Source organism: Prinia subflava, chromosome 24, assembly GCF_021018805.1.
Source record: "Prinia subflava isolate CZ2003 ecotype Zambia chromosome 24, Cam_Psub_1.2, whole genome shotgun sequence".
Classification (NCBI taxonomy): domain Eukaryota; kingdom Metazoa; phylum Chordata; class Aves; order Passeriformes; family Cisticolidae; genus Prinia; species Prinia subflava.
In genome coordinates, this window is record NC_086270.1 from 1,131,620 (window position 1) to 1,156,040 (window position 24,421).

General features: G+C 55.8%; 1 protein-coding gene across 2 annotated transcripts; it reads right to left on the reverse strand.

Annotated features, from left to right (window-relative positions):
- Nucleotides 1-635: 635 nt before the first annotated feature.
- GRHL3 (grainyhead like transcription factor 3) lies at nt 636-22,364 on the reverse strand. 2 transcript variants are annotated; one of them, XM_063419070.1, is made up of 16 exons: nt 21,918-22,364; nt 12,527-12,713; nt 11,871-11,932; nt 10,521-10,851; nt 10,260-10,339; nt 8,644-8,797; nt 8,116-8,227; nt 7,899-7,993; nt 6,309-6,455; nt 5,794-5,872; nt 5,398-5,531; nt 4,861-4,895; nt 4,184-4,272; nt 4,018-4,103; nt 3,156-3,220; nt 636-1,462 (listed from the first exon to the last, which is right to left on the reverse strand). In XM_063419070.1, the coding sequence occupies exons 1-16, from the start codon at nt 21,932-21,934 to the stop codon at nt 1,348-1,350; spliced, it is 1,788 nt and encodes a 595-aa protein (XP_063275140.1). In that variant the 5' UTR covers nt 21,935-22,364; the 3' UTR covers nt 636-1,347. The 2 variants fall into 2 exon arrangements, with proteins under 2 accessions (XP_063275140.1, XP_063275139.1); XM_063419069.1 differs by having other exon boundaries at nt 10,521-10,854; nt 21,918-22,362.
- Between the last annotated feature and the right edge of the window lie 2,057 nt (nt 22,365-24,421).

The window sequence follows — 24,421 nt, forward strand, 5'->3', positions numbered from 1 at the left end:
TGATCTGAAGGGAAGGAGTGCTGCAGAGATCCCAAGGCTGATAAACCCTCACTTATCTGCACTTCATCTTAGCGGCCATCCTCAAACAACACTGAAGTAATCCAAAACTCACCAAGCTGACGCATTCCAGCATTTCCAAATCCTCTTCCCAGGGCTCTTTCCTCCCCACTCACAGGCTCAGGTGCATCTTTAACAGGGCCAGGAAAAGCAGAGGATGAAGAGGAGGGAGGAGGAAAGGCCCTGGTTTTCATTGGTCAGGGGAATTAGAAAATGCAGGGCTCCCCTTGGCATTTGATGACCCAAATGAGAAGCAGCTTCAGGCAGTTTAGTTTGAATATTCCATGTGGGACACAGGGAGAGGCAGAGCTGCTCCTGTGAACACAAGTCAAACTGGGCATTTCCTTTTCACTTGCTTAAAATGTCCCCAAATCTGTGACAAAATCCCTCCCCACAGGGCTGTGGGAACTGCTCGGGGACCTGGCCTGCAGTGCTGCCACACCTGGTGACACAGCTGGACACGGGGGCTGCAGGGGGACACGCCTTGGCCAAAACATCCTCGAGTCCTTTGGGTGCCTCTGGGGTCACCCCCCTGCCCTGCTCCCATCCCAGCTCCCACTCCAGAGCTGGGGAAATGGTTCAGTCCTCGAGCCTTTATTACTGCAGAATATCCAAAACACACAACCAACAACACAGTTACAAAAGGAGTTCACGGAGAAATGTGAAGCAGCCTGTGTTTGAAATGCTCTGTGTCACCATACTGAGTCCAGTATAAAACAACGCACATTTATACACATATAAAATACAAAAGGAACAACACAGAAATGTATAAACAGGGCTTGTGGAGGCCTCCGTGGTATTTACAGTGGAGATGTGGCAGGGAGGGCGCTGAGCAGGCAGTGTCCGTTCAGCAGGAGCTGTGGCTGACCTGGGAGGGGCTCAAAGCTGGGCTCAAAGCTGGGCTCAGCCCTGGGCTCAGAGCTGGGCTCAGCCCTGCTGGGAGAGCTCTGCAGGGGCTGTGGAGAGCCCCGGGCCTGGGGTGGCACCAGGCACTGCCAGCTCTGCCCTCTGCCCAGGCCTGGCAGCGTCACTGTGTGCGCCCAGCTCTGAAACAGCAGCTCAGGCCCGCTGCCAGAAGGGAATAAAATATAATAAAAAATAATAATATTAATAATAAACTCAACAGAGCCGAGTTCCACGTTCACAGGATGATCTCACAGCAGTCTGTGGCCCGGCCCCAGGGCCGTGGGGGTTCAAGTCAAGGCAACAAGAAGGGGCACGGGGCTGAGTTCTGTGGGGCCACACGTGCCAGCTCAGAGAGAAGTCCCAGGAAGTGCTGCCTGCAGCTCTTTAGAGCTCCTTGAGGATGATCTGGAACTTGTTCTCTGCCTCTACCATGTCCAGCAGAAAGGCCATGTGGTTGCTGTAGTGCTGGATGATGTTGTTGTCCATGTTCACCAGGATTCTACAGAGAACAAGAACGGCTGGATCAGATGCAGCACACTGAAAACAGCTCACCTTCCCCAGTCTGAGGGGCTCAACCACTGTTAATCAATCAATTAATTAATTAAATCCATGGGCAGCACAAGGGAGGATCCAGCACAGAACAGTCACCAGCCATGGAACTGTGTCATGGCACAGTCAGGAATTCCAGGGGGGGCTGGCACTGCCCGGGCTCTGGCACTGCCCAGGTTCTGGCACTGCCCAGACTCTGGCACTGCCCGGGCTTTGGCACTGCCCGGGCTCTGGCACTGCCCAGACTCTGGCACTGCCCGGGCTCTGGCACTGCCCGGGTTCTGGCACTGCCCGGGCTCTGGCACTGCCCGGGCTCTGGCACTGCCCAGGCTCTGGCACTGCCCAGGCTCTGGCACTGCCCGGGCTCTGCCCGGTGGATCAGGATCTTCCCGGCTGCCTCCCAGCCCCAGCAGCAGCCAGGCCCTGGATCCCAGCTCTGGCCTCCAGCAGGGGCCCCACAGAGGCTCTGGGGGTGCCTGAGAGCTTCAGCAGAGCTGATCCCTCCATCTCAGCTGCCTCAGAGCAGGCAGCCAGAGAAGGGCCTGTGCCTCTTGTGCCATGCTCCAGCTGATTCCTGAGCCACACAGGATCCCAGGGATGCTGAGCAGGAATCTGAGCCTGGGTTGTTTCTCTAGAGCAAACCTCACCAAGATCCAGAATTGTTCATTATTGCTCCTGAGTCACCCTGGGACTCTGCTGAGCTCACCCCCGTGCCAGGGCCACGGCCAGGCCCTGCCCTGCTGCCAGGCCAGGCAGTCCCACTGAGCTCCACTGGCTTCACCAGATGAAGATCTGCCCCTCAAGCTGTAATTACCAGGAGAAGATTGTCTAGGATGGAGCAATCGGATAAAATTATTGAAAATTAAATCTGGAGGAGCAGGAAACTGGGCCTGACCCTGCCACCAGCAGAGTGGAAATATCTCCAATCTCCCCACAGAGTAGCTGCTGGCATGGGTCACCTCCAACCTTCATTAAACCAGGTGTCAAAATTATTTATTTAATCTAATTTCCAGGCGTGGCCTTTCCTTTTCATGAAATATCTCTCTGCTCCTCCTGCCTGGTTTCCCTCCCAGTCATCGCTCGCTGCTTATCAGATCAAGGCATGAACAAAACCAAAACCAAACTGGGCGAGGTGGCCTCTCCCCTGAAGCCACCAGTGCTGGCCTTCTCCTCTGGGGAGAAAATTCCCATTTCTGGGGCTAAAGGAGGAGCAGCATCAGCAACAGGTGGAAGAATTCCTGACAAATTCAGATGCTCACAATGGCCCGTCCCTCGTCCTGAGCCAGGGACATTCCAGCATTTTCTGGAGAAGCAAACACTGATCCCTCTCTGATAAGTTCTCCATAACCTCAGGCTTTTAGACTGAGACACAAAGGGTCCCCATTAAACTCCCCAAACAATTCCACCTTCACCCAACTTCCTTTCCTTGGGAGACTTTACCCTCCAAACAGATAGAACACAAACAAGCATTATCCCAAATCTTTAAAGCCCAGAAAGATCTGAGTTTTATATGCTCCAAATAGCAGAGCCTGACGTGGCTCTGCCTTTTATTATCTTGTTAAAATGCTCGTGGAGCCAATGGCAGGGGCTGCAGAGGACAGGTTTGGAGGCACAGCATAAAGGCAGATGAGAGATTAGCTTACCCTCGTTTGCACTTTTTGTAGACTTTATAAATGCTTTCTTCGGGAAGCCCATATTTTTCTGAAATCTGTGAGAGAAAACATGGCAAATCTTTGTACTTGTAAAAGTGAAATTCCCATGATAAAAATCAAAGATAACACCGAGCCCGGGTGTGCAGCACGAAGGATTCCCCTCAGTTTTACTGCAGAGAACAAAACCATGACCTGAACATTCTCCTGGGCAAGTTCAGCTTTGGTCTTAGGGTGGCAGGAGCTTTGTAGGGTTTTGCCAAGCATTTTCCATGAAGGTTTTTGACTCTCTGTGGTGAGGGATGAGGGAAGGAGAAGATGGCAAAGAATCCTCTGTGCTGACATTTTTCAAACTCTCCGTTTTTAAAAGTTTTTAAAACAAACAGAGCTTAAAGTGCAGCCATAAAGCCACCCCAGATCTGGGAGTTTATTGTTTGTTTCCTTCCCAGCAGTCTCCAGCTAGGGCTGGGTTATCTGAGATGTGCTGATAACCAGGACAGAAATGTGTCCATGTGCTCCTCAAACACAGCCAGGAATTCCAGCACGAGGCAGGGAGGGATTCAGATCCCACATCTCCAGCCTGGAGAATGGAAAACTCGGCAGTGGAAAATATGAATGTGCTGTCACAAGAGGAGGCTTCCATGAGGATGTGGATGGGGCAGGAGGTGTGACCCTCCCTCTGCAGCACAACTCAGCCACGCCAGGAGCTCCTGGGAGAGCTCAGCCCCTGCTCCCCTTTCCACTTCCATTGCCAAGGGAGAGCAGGCAGGAGAGATGAGCAGCCCATGTCCCTGCTCACCACCCCTTCCCTTTTATCTGCAGTCTGTCCCTCCCCAGGGGGTTTGGGGACACTCACAGCTGTCCTGAGGCCCTGCAGATCCGGGGTCTTCAACATGAGGGCATCAAACACCTCCTCGGACTCCCTGCGCACGTAGAGCAGCACTGCAAGAGAGCAGGGCAGGGTGGGCAGGGGCTCCCAGTGCTCCCAGTGCCCCCAGAGCCCTCCTGGAGTTCGGGGTTACCTCTCTGGGGATCCTCGTCCTTGCTGTGCTTGGGCGGGAGCGGCTCGAAGTCGTCGCTGAAGGAGGCCCCGCTGCGCTTCAGGGGCAGCCTGGGGGACACCGAGAGCTCAGGGGGGCACCACGGGGGGCAGACAAAGCCCCAAACCCACCCAGCTGAGGCACCAGGCGCCCCAACAGCCATCAGCAATTAACACTGGCTTGTAATTACAGCAGCAGGGCTGTAACGTCCTGACTAAAGCACATGGGCAGCTCAGGGAGAGCCTGCAGAGGGTTTGGGGTCACCAAACCCAAAATCCTTCTGCACCCTCTGGCACTGCTTCCCCACAGAGGGGGCCCAGGCTGGGGCAGATGCTGCTTTTCAAGTGTGATCCCACTTCATTCCAGTTTATTTTCCAGCCTCTGGGACCCTTCAGTGACACTTGTGATCTTTATTTTCCCTTTCAAACCTTGTGTCCGTGAGAACAGCAGGACAATCAGGGAGCAGCCCGTGTTGGAGGGACTCTGGCAGGGACAGGAATCCCTGTCTCTGCAGCCCTGAGCCCCTTCCAGGACAAGGTTTAACTCTGACTCTCAGGGAGACACTGAGCTGTGATCTCCTGTCCCAAGGGTATCCAACAGCCCTGACATTCCCAAAGGAGCAGCTGAGGGGTGGGGAGTGCACACTGCTGCATCCTCACCTGTTTGCAGAGTTGGGAACAGCAGGAGGGAGCACCTGCAACGCAAAGGAAACGGATCTGTGAGCTTGCACAGCAGCACCGTGTGCTGCAGAGGCCGGGGGAGGCTCCTGGGCACACTTTGAACACCATCTCCCTCCTCCTGACCCATCACTTTTCCCACACAATGAAACCCAAACATCTGTTCTTAGATTAAATGAAATTTGACGTAAAGAACTGTTTTTGACAAACTGAGGCAGCAGTTTCTGAGGCAGGGAATGCTGAGGAGCTCTGAAGGACACTGGACATGTCCCACCCACACAGGCACTGAGGTGGTCACATTTTGCTATAATTTATTTTCTGCTGCTGTTTGTGCTGCCTCTGCAGTTCTCTGTGGAAGCTGCAGGTGTGTCCAGCACGGGAGTACCTGGCTGGAAGGGGCCTGGCAAGGTCACCCCGCCCAGCACCGCTGCACTCCCGGCGTGGAGCTCCCCTCGTTGCCGCCGGACCGCGCTGGGCTCGGGCTCTGCGGGGCCCCGGGGCTGCGGGGCCGGGACTCACCGAGCCACCCCTCTGCGGGGCGGGGAAGTGCACGTTGGGGATGAACAGCACCGGCGGAGTCTCCAGGTCGCTCTCGGGCCGCAGGAACGTGATCTCATTCCCTCTGAAGCCAGAGAGCAAACAGCCTTTGAGACCTACGGAGGGAGAGTCCAGGTCAGCTCAGCCCCTGGCAGCCCTTCCCCGGCTCCCAGCAGGATTTGGGGACAGGCAGGAGCTGCAGCCCCTCCAGGGCAGCCCACGGGGGCCCAGAGCCCTTCCCAGAGCTGGGGGGAGCTCACAAAGGCCTGGGGGGGCTGGGAAGGAGCCCAGCAGGGGCCTGGCAGCACCCAGGGGTGCTGAGGGCAGCGGGCTTGGGAACAGATCCGTGGAGGATAACAGGGACACACCAGCACTCACCGTTGTTGTTGGAGTCCAGGCATTTCCCTTTCCTTCGGAACTGTTTCCTTTCATCATCCCTCATTTTCCTCTCTGCTCCCTGTGGGAAGAGCCAGCAAAGTTTAGGAGATTGGCATTTCCAGCATTGACAAGAGAGGGTTCTGTGACCACCTGGGTGACACATGAAGGTGAGGGCAGCCTTAACTCAGGAATGGCCACATCAGGGACCCTCTACAGCCCAAGGCAAGACCCTCTGACACTCAGAAATTAGAAAAACAAAAAGAAAAATTGCTTTTAAAGATGAAACACAGAGGCAAGAATAGCTATGAGAGTTTTTTCCATGGGAAGATATCTGAGACTGGGGAAGAACCTCCAAGGAAACTTTTATCTCTTTTGATATTTAACAACTGGTCAAAAATAGAGTCAAAAATAGTGTTTATTATGAGGCACAGTCCCAGTCTGAGGCTCTCACAGCCGTTCTGGTTTTATTCCTGGGGCCTCTGAGGTTTCTGAGCTGTGGGGAAGGGGGGCTGTACCTTGTCACAAAAGATCTTGATCTGGCACACGGCCCTGTGCACCAGCTGGCTGCAGTCGTAGGTGTCGATCTGCAGGTTCAGGGGGACCCCCTTCACCCCCTTCTGCGAGGAGAAGTCTGTGCTCAGGCAGTTCACCCCGATGAACACCTGCAGAACAAACAGGGACAGCCCCGTGGGTGCTGGGACCCCTCAGGCACAGGGGGGCACAGGGACAGGCACTGCTGAACCTCTCCCCCCACACCTATCCCAGCTCTAACTCAGCCTCTCCATCCCAAAATCCTGCCTGGGGATGCTCTTGCTGATATTTCTGATCTTTCATGTGAAAGGGACCCTCAGACAGCAAAGCCCTGCAGGAAGGGAGGAGGGCAAGGCTGCAGGCTCAGGAATTGCACAGCAGTGCTGCTAAAATAAATATTCATAAAAGTGACATAAATATTCATCCCACACTGGGCTCTGTTATCACCAGGAGGGAATCAGCTCCAGTGGGAACCCTGGAAGAAAAGCTGAGCACAGCTCTAATCCAAATTGTATCTCCAAACTGCCAATTCATTGGTGTGACCTTGGAATTCCCCTGGACCCTGGGGACAGATCTGCAGCTGGAGAAGCTCCCAGAGCTCCCTGAGCTGAGGACTGCAGCCCTGAAACCTGAAAGCTGGAGTCAGTTCCTAGGAAAGAAAACCTCCTCACTGGGGGGTGAAGTTTAATTGGAAGGAGAGAAGTAACAGGTGCCATGGACAACCCAAATACCCAAATACTCAAATTCCTGACCCCTCTGTTCCCAGCCCCTGACCCCTCCTGCCTCACTCCCAGCCCTCAAAGCTCTCTCAAGTCTCACCTCTCCCTGCCCCAGGCCAGTGCATGAGCAGAGTTTCTGCCAAGAGTTAAATCCAGTTTTGCTGAGGTGCCCCCAGGGCTCGCCACATACCTGACATATTTCCATTTCTGACAGCTCTGCCTTGCAGACATTTGTTAACCTCTGGGGTTGTAAAAGACCCAGGTTGCCTTTGGGCTTATTGAGATCCCAGAGCCAGGCAGGGATTTCCCAGGCTTCAGAGACTTGGGGTGTTTATGCTTTTCTTTTTTCCCTCAGTTCCTTCATCTGTTTTTCAATCCCCCCCAGACACAAAGTGTTAATGAGAGACTCTGAGGAGATGCAGAGGAGACAGCAGAGCTGCAGAGACCTTGCTGTAATAAATTTCCCTGCTTTTAAGGTGAAAAGGGCCCTTGTGACCTGCCTGGCTCCCCTGCACATCCCACAGGTCAGTCCTGTCTGCACCCCCTGCCTGAGAGGGGCTCTCTGTTGTTTGAACAGGCTGCAGGTGCACGTGAGCACAGCCTGAACTGCTGCAAACCCCTTCTGCAGAGTGATCCATCAGCACCAAGAAAACATCCCTGAGCCAGCCTGGGTGCACCCAGAGTGTTTGTCAGCTCCTGGCAGAGCTCAAACACACACTGAGGCTGCAGCAATCCCAGCCTGGGGCAGGCGTGGGGCTGCAGCTCTGTCTCAGCTGGGCGTGGGGCAGGGTCTGGGCTGTCAGGGGGAGCTGCAGCTGTGCTCAGGACCCTTCCCAGCTCCCCTCCACGTTGTACCTTGGCCTCCTCGTGGATGTTCCACACGAAGGACAGGGCGTTGTAGGCCAGCTCCTCGATGTTCTGCACCGTGTTGAAGTTCTCCTTGCAGTCAGCTGCAAGGCAGGGGAGGAGCAGTTCATGCTGGGGCTGAAACTGGTGAATTCCCGGGGCCTCCCACCCCCAAATCCTGCCCCAGCGGAGGCAGAGGCCCCCCGGGCGTGGCAGCCCCTCGTACCCACGTCGATGACCCTCTGCTTGGCCGTGGGCTGCCGGGAGTGCCAGTGCTTCCAGAACTTGAGCTGCTCCGTGGGGATCTTCTCGTTGTCAAACACGATCATCACCACGCTCTGCAGCACAGCAGCACAGCCCAGCTCAGCGCAGGGCAGGGGCCCCCTGCACTGCCCTCAGCAGTGACAAACACGACATTCTGTGCTGGGGGTGCTGAGGAGGGCAAGGGAAGGGCTTTGGGCTCAGCCGTTTGGCACATTCATCTCAGGGACCCTGTCCCTGGCTCAGAGCTGTTCCCAGCAGGGCCCCCACAGCCCTTTGTGCACCCCTGAGCTGCTGTGACAGGTCCCAGCTGCTCTGTGGTGCAGCAGGGGATTATCCTGTGGGGCTGGATCCATCCCAGTCATCCCTTTGAGCCAACAGGAGCCACAGAGCCAGCACTGCTCCCGTTCAGCTCTGTTCCCAGCCAGGGGAGCTGCTGGATGTCCCATTGCAGAGCTGTCAGCAGAGCTGTCAGCCTGTCTCTGGCTCTTACCTTCACTTTATTTGAGGACAAGTGCAAACATTTGCTGTCTCCAGCCGTCCGCAGGGTGATGGGGTAGAACTGTCCTTTGTTGAGGTAGGCCATGGGAGAGTCCCCAGATTTGATGTGAATGGCTTTGGGTGACCCCAGCGTGTATTCAAAGTCACTTGGATGGAACAAAGAGAGGAGGATGAATAAGCACACGCTGCTGTTTCACTGCAAAAGCAAAACAGAGCCCTGGGAGCCTCCACCCCGCGGGTTACAGGCTCCAGTTTCTGCTCATTCCCCACCTCACACACCCTGACACAGCACAGCACATTCTGATCCTCCCCAGCACCCTGGGGAGCAGCACTGCTCCAACAGCCTCATTTTACCCCTCGGTTTTGGCTTTTAAACCCCTGGATGTGGCTGCAGCCAGCATTTCTGTGTGGATGGCAACAGCAGCATTGCTCAACCAGCAGCCTACAGCAAAACACAGAAATGGTACCTGTGATGAGACTTTTACATCATCCTAAACTCAGGTTTCTGTCTCCAATCCATACCCACAGCTGGCTGAGCCAGGGAGACTCTCCCTGAATGCTCCTGTAGGAAAAGGACCTGCAGGACACCAGCACCTCACAATCCCAGCTCGGGGGGCTCTCAGCGTGGTGGGCACCAACTTTAACCTTTACAGAAAAGCTTTGTAGACACAGAGAAGGTGTCACTGCTGGCAAGGGGATTTGAAAGAAGAGCCTGAATTCAGAAGCTCTCAGGCCTTCACCAGAGCTGTGAGCACTGAAACCACGAGGCCACAGCTGGTTTCTGCTGTGAGGAATCCGTGCAAGCCACCACCTGCACGGGAGCCTCACTCAGACCCTTCAAGTGCCCTGTTTAGTCACCAACCCATCTTCTTCCTGCTCCACCTCCTGTGATGCCATCTCTGGAGATGGGCTTGGCAGCTGCTCTTATCCAGAGCCAAGAGAGCCAGAGAGCTTCAGTGCACAAATAAACAGTGAGCAGAAGCCTCTGGCCCAGGGGACGCTGCTGTCTGTGTGAACAGCCCCACGTCTGAGAGCTGAGTCACCCGTCAGCTGACTCAGGAGGCAAATAAAAAGTGGGAGGTGAAATAATGTTACCTGCTGGGAGGTTTGATTTGGTATCTGGAGCAGCAAAGCTCTGCCTGGCAGAGGGGTGGAAAGGAGGAAGAAATCCCTCTCATGTTTTAGGAATGAGAGGCAGTGGCACCTCTCAAATCAAGGCTGACTAACAGTGCTAAGTGAGAATCTAAACCTTAGATTAGGGGAGGCTGATTAGCACCCTCCTGCTCTGCCAGCCTCATTTCCCTGTCATTGCCCCCACTGCAAGTGGCTGTGGGAAGATGGGGCAGCCACCAGGACCCCTCTGTGTCCCCCAGCCCAGCAGCGCTCCTGGGAAGGGGCTGTCACCTGCAGAGGTGGCAGCAGAGGTGGCCCTGGGGTGAGCCCAGTGTGGGGCAGGACAATCCCAGCTCTGGGCCTGAAAGCTCCCAGGGAGACACAGATCTGTGGCTTGCACTGGTCACTGCTGAGGCTGGGCTGGGGACCGGGAGGGGACACAGTCCTGCCCCAGGAGAGGGACAGAGGTCCCTGGGAGCCCCAGAGTGCTGTTACCTCTTCACCCCATCCGTGGGGTAGCTCTCGGGGCAGGGTGGCTCAGGCTGGGGTTTGAGGATGTCACTGAAGAGCAGCGTCTGCAGACAAGAGGAAACACAAACCCAAGGTAGAATCTGGCACTGCTTTGTCCACACAAACCTCACCAGACACAACACAGACCCTCATTACTCCCAAAATCAACTCGAACCCCCCAGAAATGCAACAGGAGCAGCAGCAGGCTCCCAGCACAGAGCCAGGCTGGCCGTGCCCCACGCTGACCTCCTGCGGGTCCTCCTTGAAGGTGCTGTCGGGCTGCCAGCGCTGCTGTGCCAGGGGCAGGCTCTCCAGCAGGGAGCTCAGCGAGCTGCTGTCATACACGTCCCCCGGAGCCACCAGGAAGTTGTCCGGGGTGGCTTCCAGCTTGCTGGTGCCTGCAGGGAGCAGGGCTGCCTTGTGAGGGGCAGGGACACCGTCCAGACTCAGGCCGTTCTTCTTGGGGGGCTCGCAGAACTCCTGGCTCATGGAGACGTTTTCTGACAGGAGCTTCATGAGGTGGGCTGAGCCGTCGAAGGGGGGGATCTCGGGCTCGTAATCCATCCCGTGGCAGTGCCTGCTGGAGAGAGGGCCTGGCTCAGGGCAGGGCACCCAGCCCGGGGTCACTGCCAGGGGTGCTGGACGAGCTGCTGGTCTGGCAGCCGGCTGGCCCTGAGCCAGCCCCACGGCTCCTGCGGGCCTGGGGATCCCCACCCACAGCTCCCGGGGCAGCCAGCAGAGCCAGAGGGGCTCAGAGATCAGGGGTGAGCACAGGGAGGCAGGGAATGTGGTTTGGACGTGGTTTGGGGCTGCACATCCAGGCCCTGCATCCACTGTTCCTTTAATTAGGCCATCACACACTCAGAGCAGCAGGGCTGATAGGAGAGGTAACTGCTGAGGGCTGTCCATCACAAGCCTTTTTATGGCTCATTGATGCTGAAAGTTGATTTTTTATACCCCCTTTTTAAAGGAAAAACAAATACTGTACAAATTCACAAACCCCAGCAACTTAGGAAGCAAAAACCAAAACCAGCTTAACTCAGTTTACTTCTGAAGGAGTGAAGTATCACTTGAGGTTTGTTCTGTCAAGTGGTTAAAAACTGACAATGCCAAAGTACACAGCATCCAGGAAGGGGAACTGAACTCATAGTGGCAAATGAGCCATTAATTTAATAGTTAATTATCTGAAAACCTCAAAGGACGAATGGGAGTCACTGGAAGAGAATCCTGGGAGAGTGGAACAGAAACTCCCATCAGCCCAGGGAATGAATGAGGATTTGGCCATTCCCTTCTTGCTGCCAGTGCTCAATCCTTCTTTGCAATTGTCACAAAATAGGAAATAAAGGCAATTTCTTCAGCTGCTGCAAATGAGCACAGCCCCTGTGAACACAGCCAGACAGATGCTCAGGTGTGTAAATGGGTGTAGCTCCATTTCTGCCTGCTTGGGACCTGGCCTAAAGAATTTTAATGTGTGTCTCAGGGTTAATGAGCTGCACTGTTGCTGGTAATAACACCGTGCTTTGATGTCTATTTTCTGCAAGCTCAGAGCCCCATCCTGCATTTCAGCAGCTGCAGAGAGCAGGAACTGAAGCCAACCTCTTTGCCAGGTCACTGCGTCCCATCATCCCGGCTGGCAGAATCCTCTTCTCCTTTGGGACCTGGGACAGGGCAGAGCAGAGTTTGTTTAGAGTCAGATTTGATTAATGGAAACAGAGCAGAATTAGCCCTGGCTGTGAGCAGGTGAAGCCTCCCAGGAATAACAAACAGCAGAGCTGGGCTCTCCCCTGGGTGCTGCTGGGCTCCCAAAGAACCTTGGACAAGCCACAGCAGCACCCAAGTGAGGGGCGACATCATTGCTACTGCTTCCAGTCAAGGATAAATCAGATCCACAATTCCCAAAGCCCCATCCTGCAGCAGCACTGGGAGAATAAAACTGGTGGGGTCTGCAGAGCTGTTCCAGCCCAACAGCCCTCACAGCACTGCTGCTCCTCAGGGGTAAAAATCCACACTCCAGGCACCTGGGCTCAGCTTCTCCACAAATTCTGGATTCCTTCAAAGTGGTGGTTTGTGCCTCAGTTTACCACTGGGGATACTGGTGGCACTGCGTGGAGGTTTGAGATAATTGGATAATTATTGGATAAACAACTGGGGGGGCTCAGGAGATGGGGGAGCTCAGTGGAGGGGTCCCCTCCTAAGGTGTTTTACAGATATTCTCCCCCTCTTTGGCCCCAGCCCAGCCCAGGGGCACACACCATGTAGTAGTCGTAGAGGAGGCTGAGGGCGGCCACGCTGTCGTCGTCCCCGTTCACCCTCATCATGGCCTTGGTGGCTGCAGTCAGGGGGTTCTCCAGGTACGTTTTCCAGGCTTCATCTTCGCTGGTGTAGGGGAATTTCTGGAAGTTCATGGTGTCATTCTTCATCAGACGCACGGATCTAAAACTGGGGGGAAACCGGGGGTGAGGGAGGAGCATTTCCCACAGGGATTTCCATCAGCACAGGAAGGGATTCCAAAGGCTCTGTGGGATGCAGGAGGGACGTGGTCCTGATCTCCCAGAGCCTTTGGGATCTCCCCCTCTGCTGCTGGAGCTGGGGACAGAATCAGGCCAGAGCCTCTCCAGGGGCAGCTTCTCCCTCTCCTGCCCAGGGAGGCAAAGCCCCATCAGCTGCTCCCTCCTCCAGTCCTGCCCTGTCCAGGGGCTGCTGATCTCCAAAGGGATCTGGGGACAGTTTTCCCTGGATGTGGAGCTCCAGGCCAGCACAGCCCCCAGTCAGGCACAGGCACTCAGTGCTGTGTGAACCAAACCTCATCGTTTTCCCGTGCTGCAGTTCGTGGGTTTTAAATTATTTTCCCCCAATCATTTGTAGATGATTTCACTCAGAGGGAAGCAGACAGGCAGATCACAACCCCCTCCCTTCCACTCAAAAATTCCTGACTGAGGTGAGGCTCGTGGGACTACGTGAGAAGCAACACACCAAAATAATGCCCTGTCTGTCCTCACTGCTGGCACTTTCTCCAGGCCTCTCCATCTTATGTTAATAAACTGTCAGACTCTTAATTACCCAAACATTGGTCATCTTTCCTTTTCCTCCAGCAAACCCTGCCAGCAGCCAGCCCAGCAGTGCAGAGATTGGAATCACGGAATTGTTTAGGTTGGAAAAGACCCCAAAAATCCTCCAGTCCAACCTCTGACTGAATCCCACCACGTCCACAGGGGCTGAGCCAGTGGCCCTGCTCTTGTCACACCTTCCTGTCACCTGCACCTGGTGTCACCACCGCAGCTCACACCATTCACCAGAAAATAACATCTCAGTGGACAAAATTTCCTTTTTCCTCCAAGTGGAAATGTCCAGGAAGGGCATGACTGGGTTTTATTAGAAGAAAGGTTTAAAAAACTTCTTTAAATCTTCAAAGTTGCGAAGAGCTGACTGGAGTTGAACCATGACATCACCTGCTGATGTTTTTTCATGAAAAGGCAAAGGAAACCTTCAGGAGTCACAGCAATGAATGCTACAGTTTAATGGCATTTTTATAAGGAATATGTTGTTTTCATTAAGCCACTCTCCATGTGTTTATTAGTCCTGGTCTAGACTTTAAAGTGAATCATTCAGAGAACAACAATTCCTCTTGGAAGGAACCTGGCATCCCTGAAACTGCCCATGGCTGTCACCAGGCACTGCCACCCTGCACCAACCACACACCAAACCATGCAGGGATGGCTTGGGATGCTCCTGGGTCAGACTCCAGAGCTCTCCTTGGCTCAGATCCCTGCTTTGCTGCCTCCCCTGCCTAACTAAACAAATTACAGCACAGAATTAGCGTGCAGTTCAGGAATTACAGCCGATTTTTTCCATGAGGCCACCAAGGGCTGCTTCTGCTGTCCTTGTCACCTTTTCCTTAAGAAATCCTTTGCTTTTCCCTCCACGCCCGAGCTGCACCAACTCTGCTGGTGCCCGAGGCTCCCAATTCCCGCTGCTCCCCGTGCCCGCGTGGGCCGGGGCTGGGGCTGGGGCTGGTACCGGGGCTGGGGCTGGGGCTGGTACCGGGGCTGGGGCTGGCACTGGAGGTGGCACTGGGGCTGGCACCGGGGCTGGCACCGGGGCTGGCACAGCTCCCATCTCATGCCCTCCCCGGGCTAACGGGAGCCCCGGGCCCGCTGCTCTCCCGCTCGGCGCAGCCCCGGTCCCACCCCGCTGGAGCCCCGGCAGTGTCCGGGGAGTTTCGGTGTCTCTGCCCCGGCCCGGCCGCCGCGGTCTCCGCGCAGGGCGGCGGGGATGACTCAGATCGCAGCGCTGCTCCGGGGCTGCCCGGTCCTGCCCGGACAGGAACCCTCAGAGCTCAGGGCTCCCTGTCACTGGGAACCGGCAGGGATGAACACACCGGGGCAGGACGGAGCAGCAAAAGCATCCGGGAGCTCAAAAAGCACCGATATTGGGAGGAGAAATGCTTGGGGGCTTTATTGTCCCTCACCTAAAGCACTCCTTGTGTGAGTCCCTTCTGCCTCCCTGCCCCACGGGAAAGGGCACGAAGGGAAAGCTGCCCTGCCCTCAGCCTGGCAGCAGCCAAGGCAGGGGTGGGCCGTGCCCTGAGCTGGACAGAGCCAAACCGCGGGCACCCAGTGCCCCTGGTGCTCCTGGCACAGAGCACAGCCCAGCAGGGCTGGACAGCAGCAGGTCCAGCAGGACCCCGAGGTGCTCAGAACCCACAGAGGCCCTGAGCAGCTGCTCCATGCACTGGGAGCTGCACTGGTCCCAGCAAGGCCGGGATTCACTGGCACAAATGGCAGGAATTGCACCTTTGTCCCACCCTGTTTCTGTTCCAGAGTCCCTGGTGGGCTCTGGGATGTGTGACCGGAGCCCCTCCGAACCCACCTGCAGGGAGTGAGGGACATCCCTCGCCCAGAGAGGCTGGCCCTGCTCTGACCCTGTTCCCAAAGGTCACCAGGGCCACCCAGGGTCTGAGGAGACAAGCAGGGGTGCTGACATGGCTAGGGCACCTTTTGGACACCAGGACTTGCAGGACACTGTTGTCATTTGCTCCCCCAGCACCTCAGAGCGCACACATCCCATCAGCAACCTCTGTGAAGCGCAGCTACAGGAAAGAGACGCCCAAATCCAGATCCAAACACACCTGAACTTTGCTTTCCCCGCTGCCTGCACGTGGCCAGGCTGTGTTTGCCCGTTCCAAGCTCCCTGCTCTGTCTGGCAGAGCCAGAGCTCCTTCCCCAGGCCAGGGAAACACAAACAGAGGCAGCAGCAGGAGCAGCAGGCTCCCTCCCCTCCCGTGCACCCCGGTGCTGCAGCCCGGGGCCATGTGCAGAGCAGGGCAGCGTTTGGGGCAGGGAGCAGTGTTTGTTTCCAAACACTTGGGAGTGTGACACGAGGTGATCCCAGCCCCTTTCCCGCTCCAGCCCACCCCATCCCTGTTTCCCCAGTTTCTCCTGGTGATGGATAAACACCCAGGGCTGTGCTGGAACAGGAGATTGTGCCCACAGGGTCCAGCTGGGGACAGCAGCCAAGCAAGAAAGAGCCCTTGTACCCCTCCTGCCTTTGCCGGGTTTCTGTGGGAGGCTCTGCCGGCCTTTGAGCTTTGTGGTGCTGTCTTTGTTCTCTCCACTACACCTGACAGAGCCTCCAACCTAAACATTGGCCATGCCACATGCTGGTGGCTGCAGCACTGTCACACTGTCACACTGTCACACCGTCCCAGCAGCAGCAGAGTTCAGAGCACAGAGCACAGACCCGGCCCTGAGGAGCTCAGGACAGCCCAGGCAGCTCCTGGGGGGGTTCATCAGCTCTGGGTTTGGGCATTGCTCTCTCCTCCCTCTTGAGATAACCCTGGTGTTCCTCAGGCTCTGTCAGAAGTACAGGGGAGGATCAGCTCTGCCCTGGACAGGGCAAGGCCAGCAGCTGGGTCCTGGGCAGAGATTTTAGCCTTTAACCCTTGTTAGGAACAGCATCCCACAAAGCAGCCTCATTACTGAAGCCAAACCTCTCAGCTAAGTTGGGATTTTGTAATTTCTTTGCAGGTTTAATAAACAAGCACACCTGAAGACAAGGTGACAGCCAGCAGTGAGTGCATTGTCATGGGCCCACTCACACAGCCAGGCAAAAATCCAAACTGAGACAGAACCAGGAAAAAACCCACAGAAACACAACAAACACAGACTAATGATGAAAAACACTGCCGGGGTGCCAAGCACAACACGGTGTCAATCCTCAGGCCCAGGAGACCGTGCTCTATCCCATGGCCCCTGACCTGCACTGCCTACGGGAGATTTCCTGGGATATTTTCTCTGGCAGCTGGGGAACAATGTGGGCTCTGTCACGGCGTTTGTGCAGGGGCATTGCAGCAGCCTCAGCCCGGGGTTAACTCAGCTCAGCCACCTGAAGATTGCCAGCGGTGCTGCACCCACAGGCAGAGCGGGAGCTGCTCCTTCCCTGGATTCTGTGACACAGGAGGGACAAGGCCACCCAGCCAGCCTGGGCACAGCCTGGGCACAGCCTGGGCACAGCCTGGGCACGGCCTGGGCACAGCCTGGGCACGGCCTGGGCACAGCCTGGGCACAGCCTGGGCACGGCCTGGGCACAGCCTGGGCACGGCCTGGGCACGGCCTGGGCACCCTGCAGGGCCATGCCCGGGCTGGGGAGGGAAGGGCCACCATGGACACCTTTGGGAAACGGCTCCTGACTCCCCAAGGGGCCCAGTGGGTGCCCGTGGAGCTCAGTGGGGAGTCCTGGGTGGGTGCTGGACCCCCAGCCCAGCGGGTGCAGCTCTGCAGGCTGACCCGTGGTGGAGCCACAAAGCTCCCAGGGGCAGGGGCTGCCCCTTCTCCCACCCTCTTGGGTCACCTGCAGCTCTTCAGGGTGAGAAACCTCAAACCAGCTCAGTATTTGTCCTTTTTCACCCCAGCCCAGCTCCTGCTTTTGTAGCTCTTTATAACCACAGCAGAAGGGCCCCAGGACAGGGGTTGACACTAAAATGCCTCATCCTGGGCTGTTCACAAAGAGGAGGGAAAAGAAGCAGCCCCGAGTCTCTGCTCTAAATCTCAGCAGCGCTGGGATGGCTCTGCCTCTGCAGCTCCTGAGACAGCCCAGGCTGTGAAGGAGCCCCCCAGGCTGTTTGGGGGGCACCAGCCCAAATCACCCCGGAGGGATCCACCCACCCCAGCCCATTGCACAAACCAGCCCTGCCTCAGAGCCTCCCCTGCCTAACAAAACAAATTACAGCACAGAAGCCCTTTGCAGCTCAGGAATTACGGTTGAGTTTTTCCAGAAGCAGTTTCTGATGGCAGATTGGTTCTGTTTTGGGGTGTCCTGAGTTTCAGGGGTGTCTGACTCCACAGGGAGACACAAAAACAGGCCCTGAGCATCTGCCCCCAGCTGGCACTTCTGAAATATTGCTGTAAACTTCACTCTCATTCCTATTTTCATGTGGGCAGATAAAGACACTTTATGTACAGTTATTCCTGGACACAAACCCTCACCGTACAGACACATCACACTTTGCACTGAACTCCCAGTCCTTCACCCACCGAAAGGAAGATTACACAGGTAATTATTGTATATTCTCTAACTCCAACAGCCATGACTTTTAAATAAAGTTGTATTTTAAAAAATCATGGTTTTGCAAGATTTGGATTTAAGACCCCTCAATGGTAGCCATAAAACACAAACTTCTACAACAAAATTTGTTTCTGTTTTACTGTTCTTCAGGTAATGTGCTTTTTAAAATCAGCTATTAGGGGTTGTCTGTACTTAGAACAAAGCCCAGCTTTACTCAAGGTTCTCTGCTTCCCTCAGCACATCCTGCCAGTGACACACTGAGGATGTCACACATCTCTGAGGAAGCAGAGGTGGGAGGTTCCAGCCTCAGAGTTCTGTGCCCAGTCTGGGGACAGTTGTGTCCCCCTCAGAGTTCTGTGCCCAGTCTGGGGACAGCCGTGTCCCCCTCAGAGTTCTGTGCCCAGTCTGGGGACAGTTGTGTCCCCTTAGAGTTCTGTGCCCAGTCTGGGGACAGCCGTGTCCCCTCAGAGTTCTGTGCCCGGTCTGGGGACAGTTGTGTCCCCCTCAGAGTTCTGTGCCCAGTCTGGGGACAGCCGTGTCCCCCTCAGGGCTGTGCTGGTCCCTCCCCGCTGCCCGGGAGCACTCAGGGCTCACGCCTGGCACGGGCTGTGCCCTGCTGAAGGTGGCACAGGTGGATCGTGTTGCCCAAGAGGCTCCAGGAAGCTGTGCCAGGGCAGGACAGTTGACAGGAGCCTCACATGGAGCAGCTGCTCCCTGCCCTGCCCCTGTTCCGGGCTCTGCCAGCTCTCCCCCCTCAGCTGCACCCAGGCCCTGCAGGGCTGCCCAGGCACGGCCAGGGTGGGCTCTCCCCCTGTGCTTTTCCCTCTCTCCATCCTGGAGGGACTTTGGTGTGCTCTGTCCGTGCCCTCCACGTGCTCTGGTTCAGTGTCCTGTGAGTGCAGGGCCCAGGAGCAGCAGCCTTTTGCTGTTTAATATCAAAAACAACCCCAGCACAACGTGCTTCCAACAAGGTTTTGTCCAAACAGCCCCACAAAACCAGGCAGCTCTGCAGAGCCCAGGCTGCCAGGGCAGAGGGATGAGGAGAAGCAGGGGTGGGCAGGGCAGGAGCTGGGGGCAGTGCCAGCTCCTCGGGGGCTCTCAGCACTCAGGGGATGAACACGCTGGGGACGGGGACGGGTGTTGGATCAGCCTCACTCCTGTCACCAGAGCTACAGCCAGAACAGCACTGACACCTAAAGGGACAAGAAACGAGCCAGCACAGAACCCTGGAGTGGTGTGGGGTGGAAGGGACCCTCCAGTGCCACCCTTGCCATGGCAGGGACACCTCCCACTGTCCCAGGCTGCTCCAGGCCCTGTCCAGCCCGGCCTTGGCACTGCCAGGGATCAGGGGCTGCTCTGGGTGCCCTGTGCCAGGGCCTGCCACCCTCACAGGGAAGGATTCCTTCCCCATATCCCATCAAACCCTGATCTCTTCCATATTTCTTATCCTCCAAGCCTTGGAAACTTGGCTGTGAGTGATGGAATATAATCATATATTCAATAACGAGTTCCACTGATTAACATTTCTCGGCTGTTGCCTTTTTCCTCCTTGAGCACACGCAGGATTCCAGGATCCCTGTCCCTGCCCATCCACCGATGCCAAGGGCTGGCAGGTGCAATCCAAGTACAAGTGCATTTTTGGATGAATACTTTACACTGATCAACAATTCAAACCCCAGCCGGAACAAAGCCCGAGCAGATCCTCCTCGGGGGAACGCTCTTTATTCTGCAAATTTCCCTGGAATCATTCCCATGGACCAATCAGCCGAAAATGTGACCCAAAGCATCAAAGCACAGATACTGTGCAAATGTTGATTCACCCCTGCTTTGAGTCTGGAGTTTATTCAGAGGGCTTTTACTCCTTTGTTGGGAATTGCATAGGAGTTATTTGATTGTTGTTTCTTTAATTTACAAATCTCTTTTTCTCTTTACATAACTTAAAAAAAAAAAAAAGAAAAAAAACCGAGCCAGCCTCCCTTGCTCCAGCACGGCCATCCCTTGTGTGCTTTGCTGCCAGGATTTTATAAAAGGGCTTTAACTTTTCATTCACCAGGAGCATAACTCAAGTTTTAATAACACACCTTATGCATGACAAAAATTTGCTTCTGGCGATCATGGTTTCGACCACAAAACCACAACTGGGAGTAACTCCTGGTTAACTCCTTCCAGCCCACGCACGGCAGAGTTAGACACAGGCTCAGTTTGGAGGACTATGGAAATCAGCAGTTAGAATATTTTATAATAGGCAAAACATCTCCCCCTCCCATGCTGGGAAATTAAAGTCCCGAAGGGTGAGGTGGGATTTTTCTCCCTGGCGTTGTGAACGAGAAAATGGGGACACCACGGCTCCAAACATCCCACACCACATCTGGGCAGATGTTCCCGGCTCAGACTGGGGGTGGAGGGGGCAGCGTGCGGGGCACCGACACCGCTCCGAGGCTGCTCCCGGAGTCTGCAGAGCTCCACCCTGGCGATTATCCCGAAATTCACGGCTCCTTAGAGCCCCGCCGCCCCTGGAGGGGCTTTAGCAGCCTCTTCTCGGGTTCCTCCCCCGCTGACACCTTTTCCCCTCAGAGCAAACCCAGGCCTGAGCGTTTCCCTGCTCCTCCGGTCCCACGGAACCCGCGGCTCCCTCGCTCCTGCCGGGAGCCCCGGGGAGCCCCGGCCGAGCTGCTCCGGGCCCGTCGGGGCCCGAAACGTCCCCGCGGGCGCTGCCCGGCCCCGGCCCGGCCCCGGGGCTGCCGCTCGCCCCTCCCGAGGCCTTCAGCCGGGATTTCAGCGGAGTTTCCTCCCAAGGGCTCCGCTGGGGCAGAGACCTCGCCTGGGTTCGCTTTCGGGGTGTCCGGAGCTCCCCCGGGAGCGGCGCAGGGGTTAACACCGGGCAGAGGCAGCAGCCGTGTAATTCCCGGGCCGTAATTAGCGAGAAATCCATCAATCGCACAGCCTCACACACTCCGAGCCTTCCCGAACGCATGCCCTCGCTGTCAAAGCTAAACCAGTCATAAACTACCCAAAAACTTCAGAAAGGGAAAATCGCAGTCACAGATTCTCAATCTATCACAGCAAATTGATCCCACTATTTACATAAAATAATAATTACTGCTGCGCCTTTTCAGGGTTCTTAATTAGGAGGCGATGGGCTGACACAGCAGCTCCGTCAGGCTTGTAAACACACACGGGCGTGCGGTTTTCTCCCAAAAAAGCACCTTGGAAGCACCAGATCTCTACACAGATATATACAATTTCTATTTCTTGATAAATATTTTTGCGCACCAATCCTTCGTGCAGGGTTCCAGACCGGGCTGGCGTTCAGCAGGGACTGACAGCAGCGGATTCCCCACGCCCTGCCACGCTCGCGTTTATTGCAGAGGTGCGAGGCACGAGGTGCTGATGCCATCAGCGTCCAGAACTCCCAAATATTTCCGAGGTGCCAAAATTATTAACGACAGTTATACAGGATCGAGAGGTGCTAAAAGCCTTTTTCTTATTTAAAAGATTAAATTGTTTGATAGGGTCATAGTGTGAATCCGTTTACTTAACAAAAAAAACCAAACAAACAAACAGTAAAACCCACCCAAAAATCAAACCCCAAACCAACAAAAAACCAAAGAAAGAAAATAAACTCTATCAAAACAAGAGAGAAAAAGGAAAAAAAAAAATCATAAAACCCCCAACAAAAACAACAAAAAAGACACACAACAATCCCCACCACGAGAAACTAGAGACTGGTGAATACTTTGGGGGGTATTTTCTCAAATAAATATATATAAAATTAAATCAGATTCCTGTAGATTTTGTTGGACAGAGGCAGAGCAAATTCGCCTCTAGACAGAAACCCCACGTGTCACTTTTAGGCTGGGGATAAAAAAGTAACCAGTGATTTTTAACAAGCCCCAAATAAAAAGGAGTTATTCCTAAGAAGTCACCCCGAAGAAGTGATTCCTCCCCAGAGCAGGGACAGAAAAGCAGGAAACCCTTCCCATCCCTTCTTTCCCCCCCTGCCAAGAGCCGGAGAGGCAGAGCAGACCCAGGAATCCCCCGCAGCCCCGGCAGAGAGGAGCGGGAGAGCCCCGCACTTACTCCAGTTCATTGGACATGTCTGGCGGCGGCGCGGAGCTCTCACACGGACATTCCCCGCGAGGTGTTTGATTTATGGCAGCGCCGGCGCAGGTGGGGCGGCAGCGCCGGGATTGGCTGCCGGGACAGGTGCCCTGGGACAGGTACACCCAGACAGGTGCAGCGTAACCCTGTCCGTGCCGGCCGCCCGCGGATCCCCTCGGGACACGGCACCGAGGGGCGGGAGCCGGGATTCATCTCGGGGATAATGAGTTTCACTGCGGTGGATGTGCTCCACCGCCTGCCGTGCCAAGGAGCTGTCATTTTTATGGAGTTGGGGGTTGGTTCGTGCTTTGCTGTTTCTTTATATATAAATACGCTGACAAAATGCGTGTGTTTGGAAAGGAATGAATTAGGGAAGGAGAAAGTTTCCTCTCGTTTCTCCGTGGTAATTGTACTGACAGGAAAACCCTTCCCTGCCTTTCCTCACCTCCTCTCAGCCCTCACTCCAGAACCATGAAGAGGTTTTTTTTTTCCCTCTCTCTTAAAAAATGAACCTTAACCCCCCTAATGTTGGGTACCAAGTCATTCCATAAATATCCTGGCTCAGGGAACCCTCGCACTGCTCTGGGTCTGTCAGGGGCAGGGCTCTGGGGTGACCTTTCTCTGGAATAACCCAGCGTTATTCCAGCGGGAAGTTTGGGAACGGCTGCGGGAATTCCACACAGGCAACACCTCTGCAGCAACTCACCTGCACACGGGGAAAAGGTTTGTGCAATAGAACAAAGCTCATCAGGGATTCAAGCCCTCTTGCTGGATGGTTTCTGTCATCCGTGTTGCAACGAGGAGGCAGAGGATGGGCTCAGCCGTGACTCACGGTGACTGGATTTGGAAGGCAGGGGAGGATTTTGCCAGGCAAGTTGATACAAGCCTTAAAACAAAGGGAAAAAGAAAGGCTTCCACCCCTGGCTCTCAGCCCCCGTGGTGTCTCAGTCCTGCCTGCCCCGCTCGGCTCCTGCCCTGCCGAGCTCGGCTCTGGAGGTGTCACCAGAGGTGAGCTTGGCTCTGGAGGTGTCCCAGCTCTGGCGGTGTCCCTGCTGTGGGGGTGTCCCGGCTCTGGGGGTGTCCCTGCTCTGGAGGTGTCCCAGCTCTGGGGGTGTCCCTGCTCTGGAGATGTCCCAGCTCTGGGGGTGTCCCTGCTCTGGGGATGTCCCAGCTCTGGAGGTGTCCCAGCTCTGGGGGTGTCCCTGCTCTGGGGGTGTCCCTGCTCTGGAGGTGTCCCCAGCGCTGAGCTCAGCTCTGGGGGTGTCCCTGCTCTGGGGGTGTCCTGGCTCTGGGGGTGTCCCTGCTCTGGAGGTGTCCCTGCTCTGGAGGTGTCCCAGCTCTGGGGGTGTCCCTGCTCTGGGGGTGTCCCAGCTCTGGGGGTGTCCCTGCTCTGGAGGTGTCACCCAGCACTGAGCTCGGCTCTGGAGGTGTCCCAGCTCTGGGGGTGTCCCTGCTCTGGGGGTGTCCCCAGCGCTGAGCTCGGCTCTCCCGGGGACACAGGGGCTCAGCCCAGCGGGGCAGGCAGGAGCTGTGCCCACACAGCTCATGAGAGCACAGAGCTCTTCAGTTTGGGTTCAGCACCCTCCAGCAGCTCCCTGGCGGCTGGCTCAGGATGAGGAGTGACCCTGTTATCTGCAGGGTGTGGGGGCTCCGCTCTGCTGGGGGAATCCTGCCTGCCAGGGATCCAGGGGCTGGGCAAGGCTGCTCCTGGGGATGGAAACCAAGGGTCTGCAGCAATGCAAACTCCACTGGGGACTGCTGGAGAACACCAGGAGCAGGGGACAGCACACCCCAAATCAGATTCTCCATAAGGAATTGTGGAGTTGGAAGGGAATTAAAGATCATCCCGTCCCAACCCCGTGCCACGGGCAGGGCCGGTCCCATCAAGCCAAGAAAAGCACTAATCTGTGGCAGTTGTGGCAGCAGTTGATCAGTTCTGATTGTATCTCCAAATTAATGAAGCCTTGCCCAGTTCACGGTGCCCACAGTGGCAGCTCTTGTCCTTTACCCCATCCAGAGAGGATTTCACTGGCTCTGGTTGTTGCAGAGCTGCAACATCCCCTCGGGGGATTTCCGAGTTTCTTCCAACATTTACAGACTCCAGCAACAAAAGCGAAGGAGGAGAAAACACTGCCAGAGCCAGAGCAGGCAGGGGAAGGACAGGGCTCTGAGCTCTGAGGGGAAAAGCCCTGACAGAGAAAAGAGAGAGAGAGAAATGTGTCAGGCAGAGCTGAGCAGGGCCAGGGAAAGGTGTCCTGTGCCACCTCTGGCTCTGGCTGAGCTTTTCAGGCTGGGCCCTTTGCAGAGCAGCAGGGATGGTGCTGTCTGCTCCCCCTGGGCAGGACACAGGAACAAACCCTCCGGACCCTTCTCCTCTGCTGGCACAGCCTTGGTGCCACCCCTGGAAGGAGCTGGGATGTGCCACCGGGCACTGCTCCTGCCAGACAGGACCACCCCTGTCCTGCCCCTTCCATCCTCTTGGG

Excerpts from the sequence above, each read along its gene's own strand:
- GRHL3 (XM_063419069.1), bottom strand. Across the intron at positions 8,228-8,643 it reads TGTCCTCAAATAAAGTGAAG|AGCGTGGTGATGATCGTGTT; the intron begins GTAAGAGCCAGA and ends GCTGTGCTGCAG. Across the intron at positions 6,456-7,898 it reads ACATCCACGAGGAGGCCAAG|GTGTTCATCGGGGTGAACTG; the intron begins GTACAACGTGGA and ends TTTGTTCTGCAG.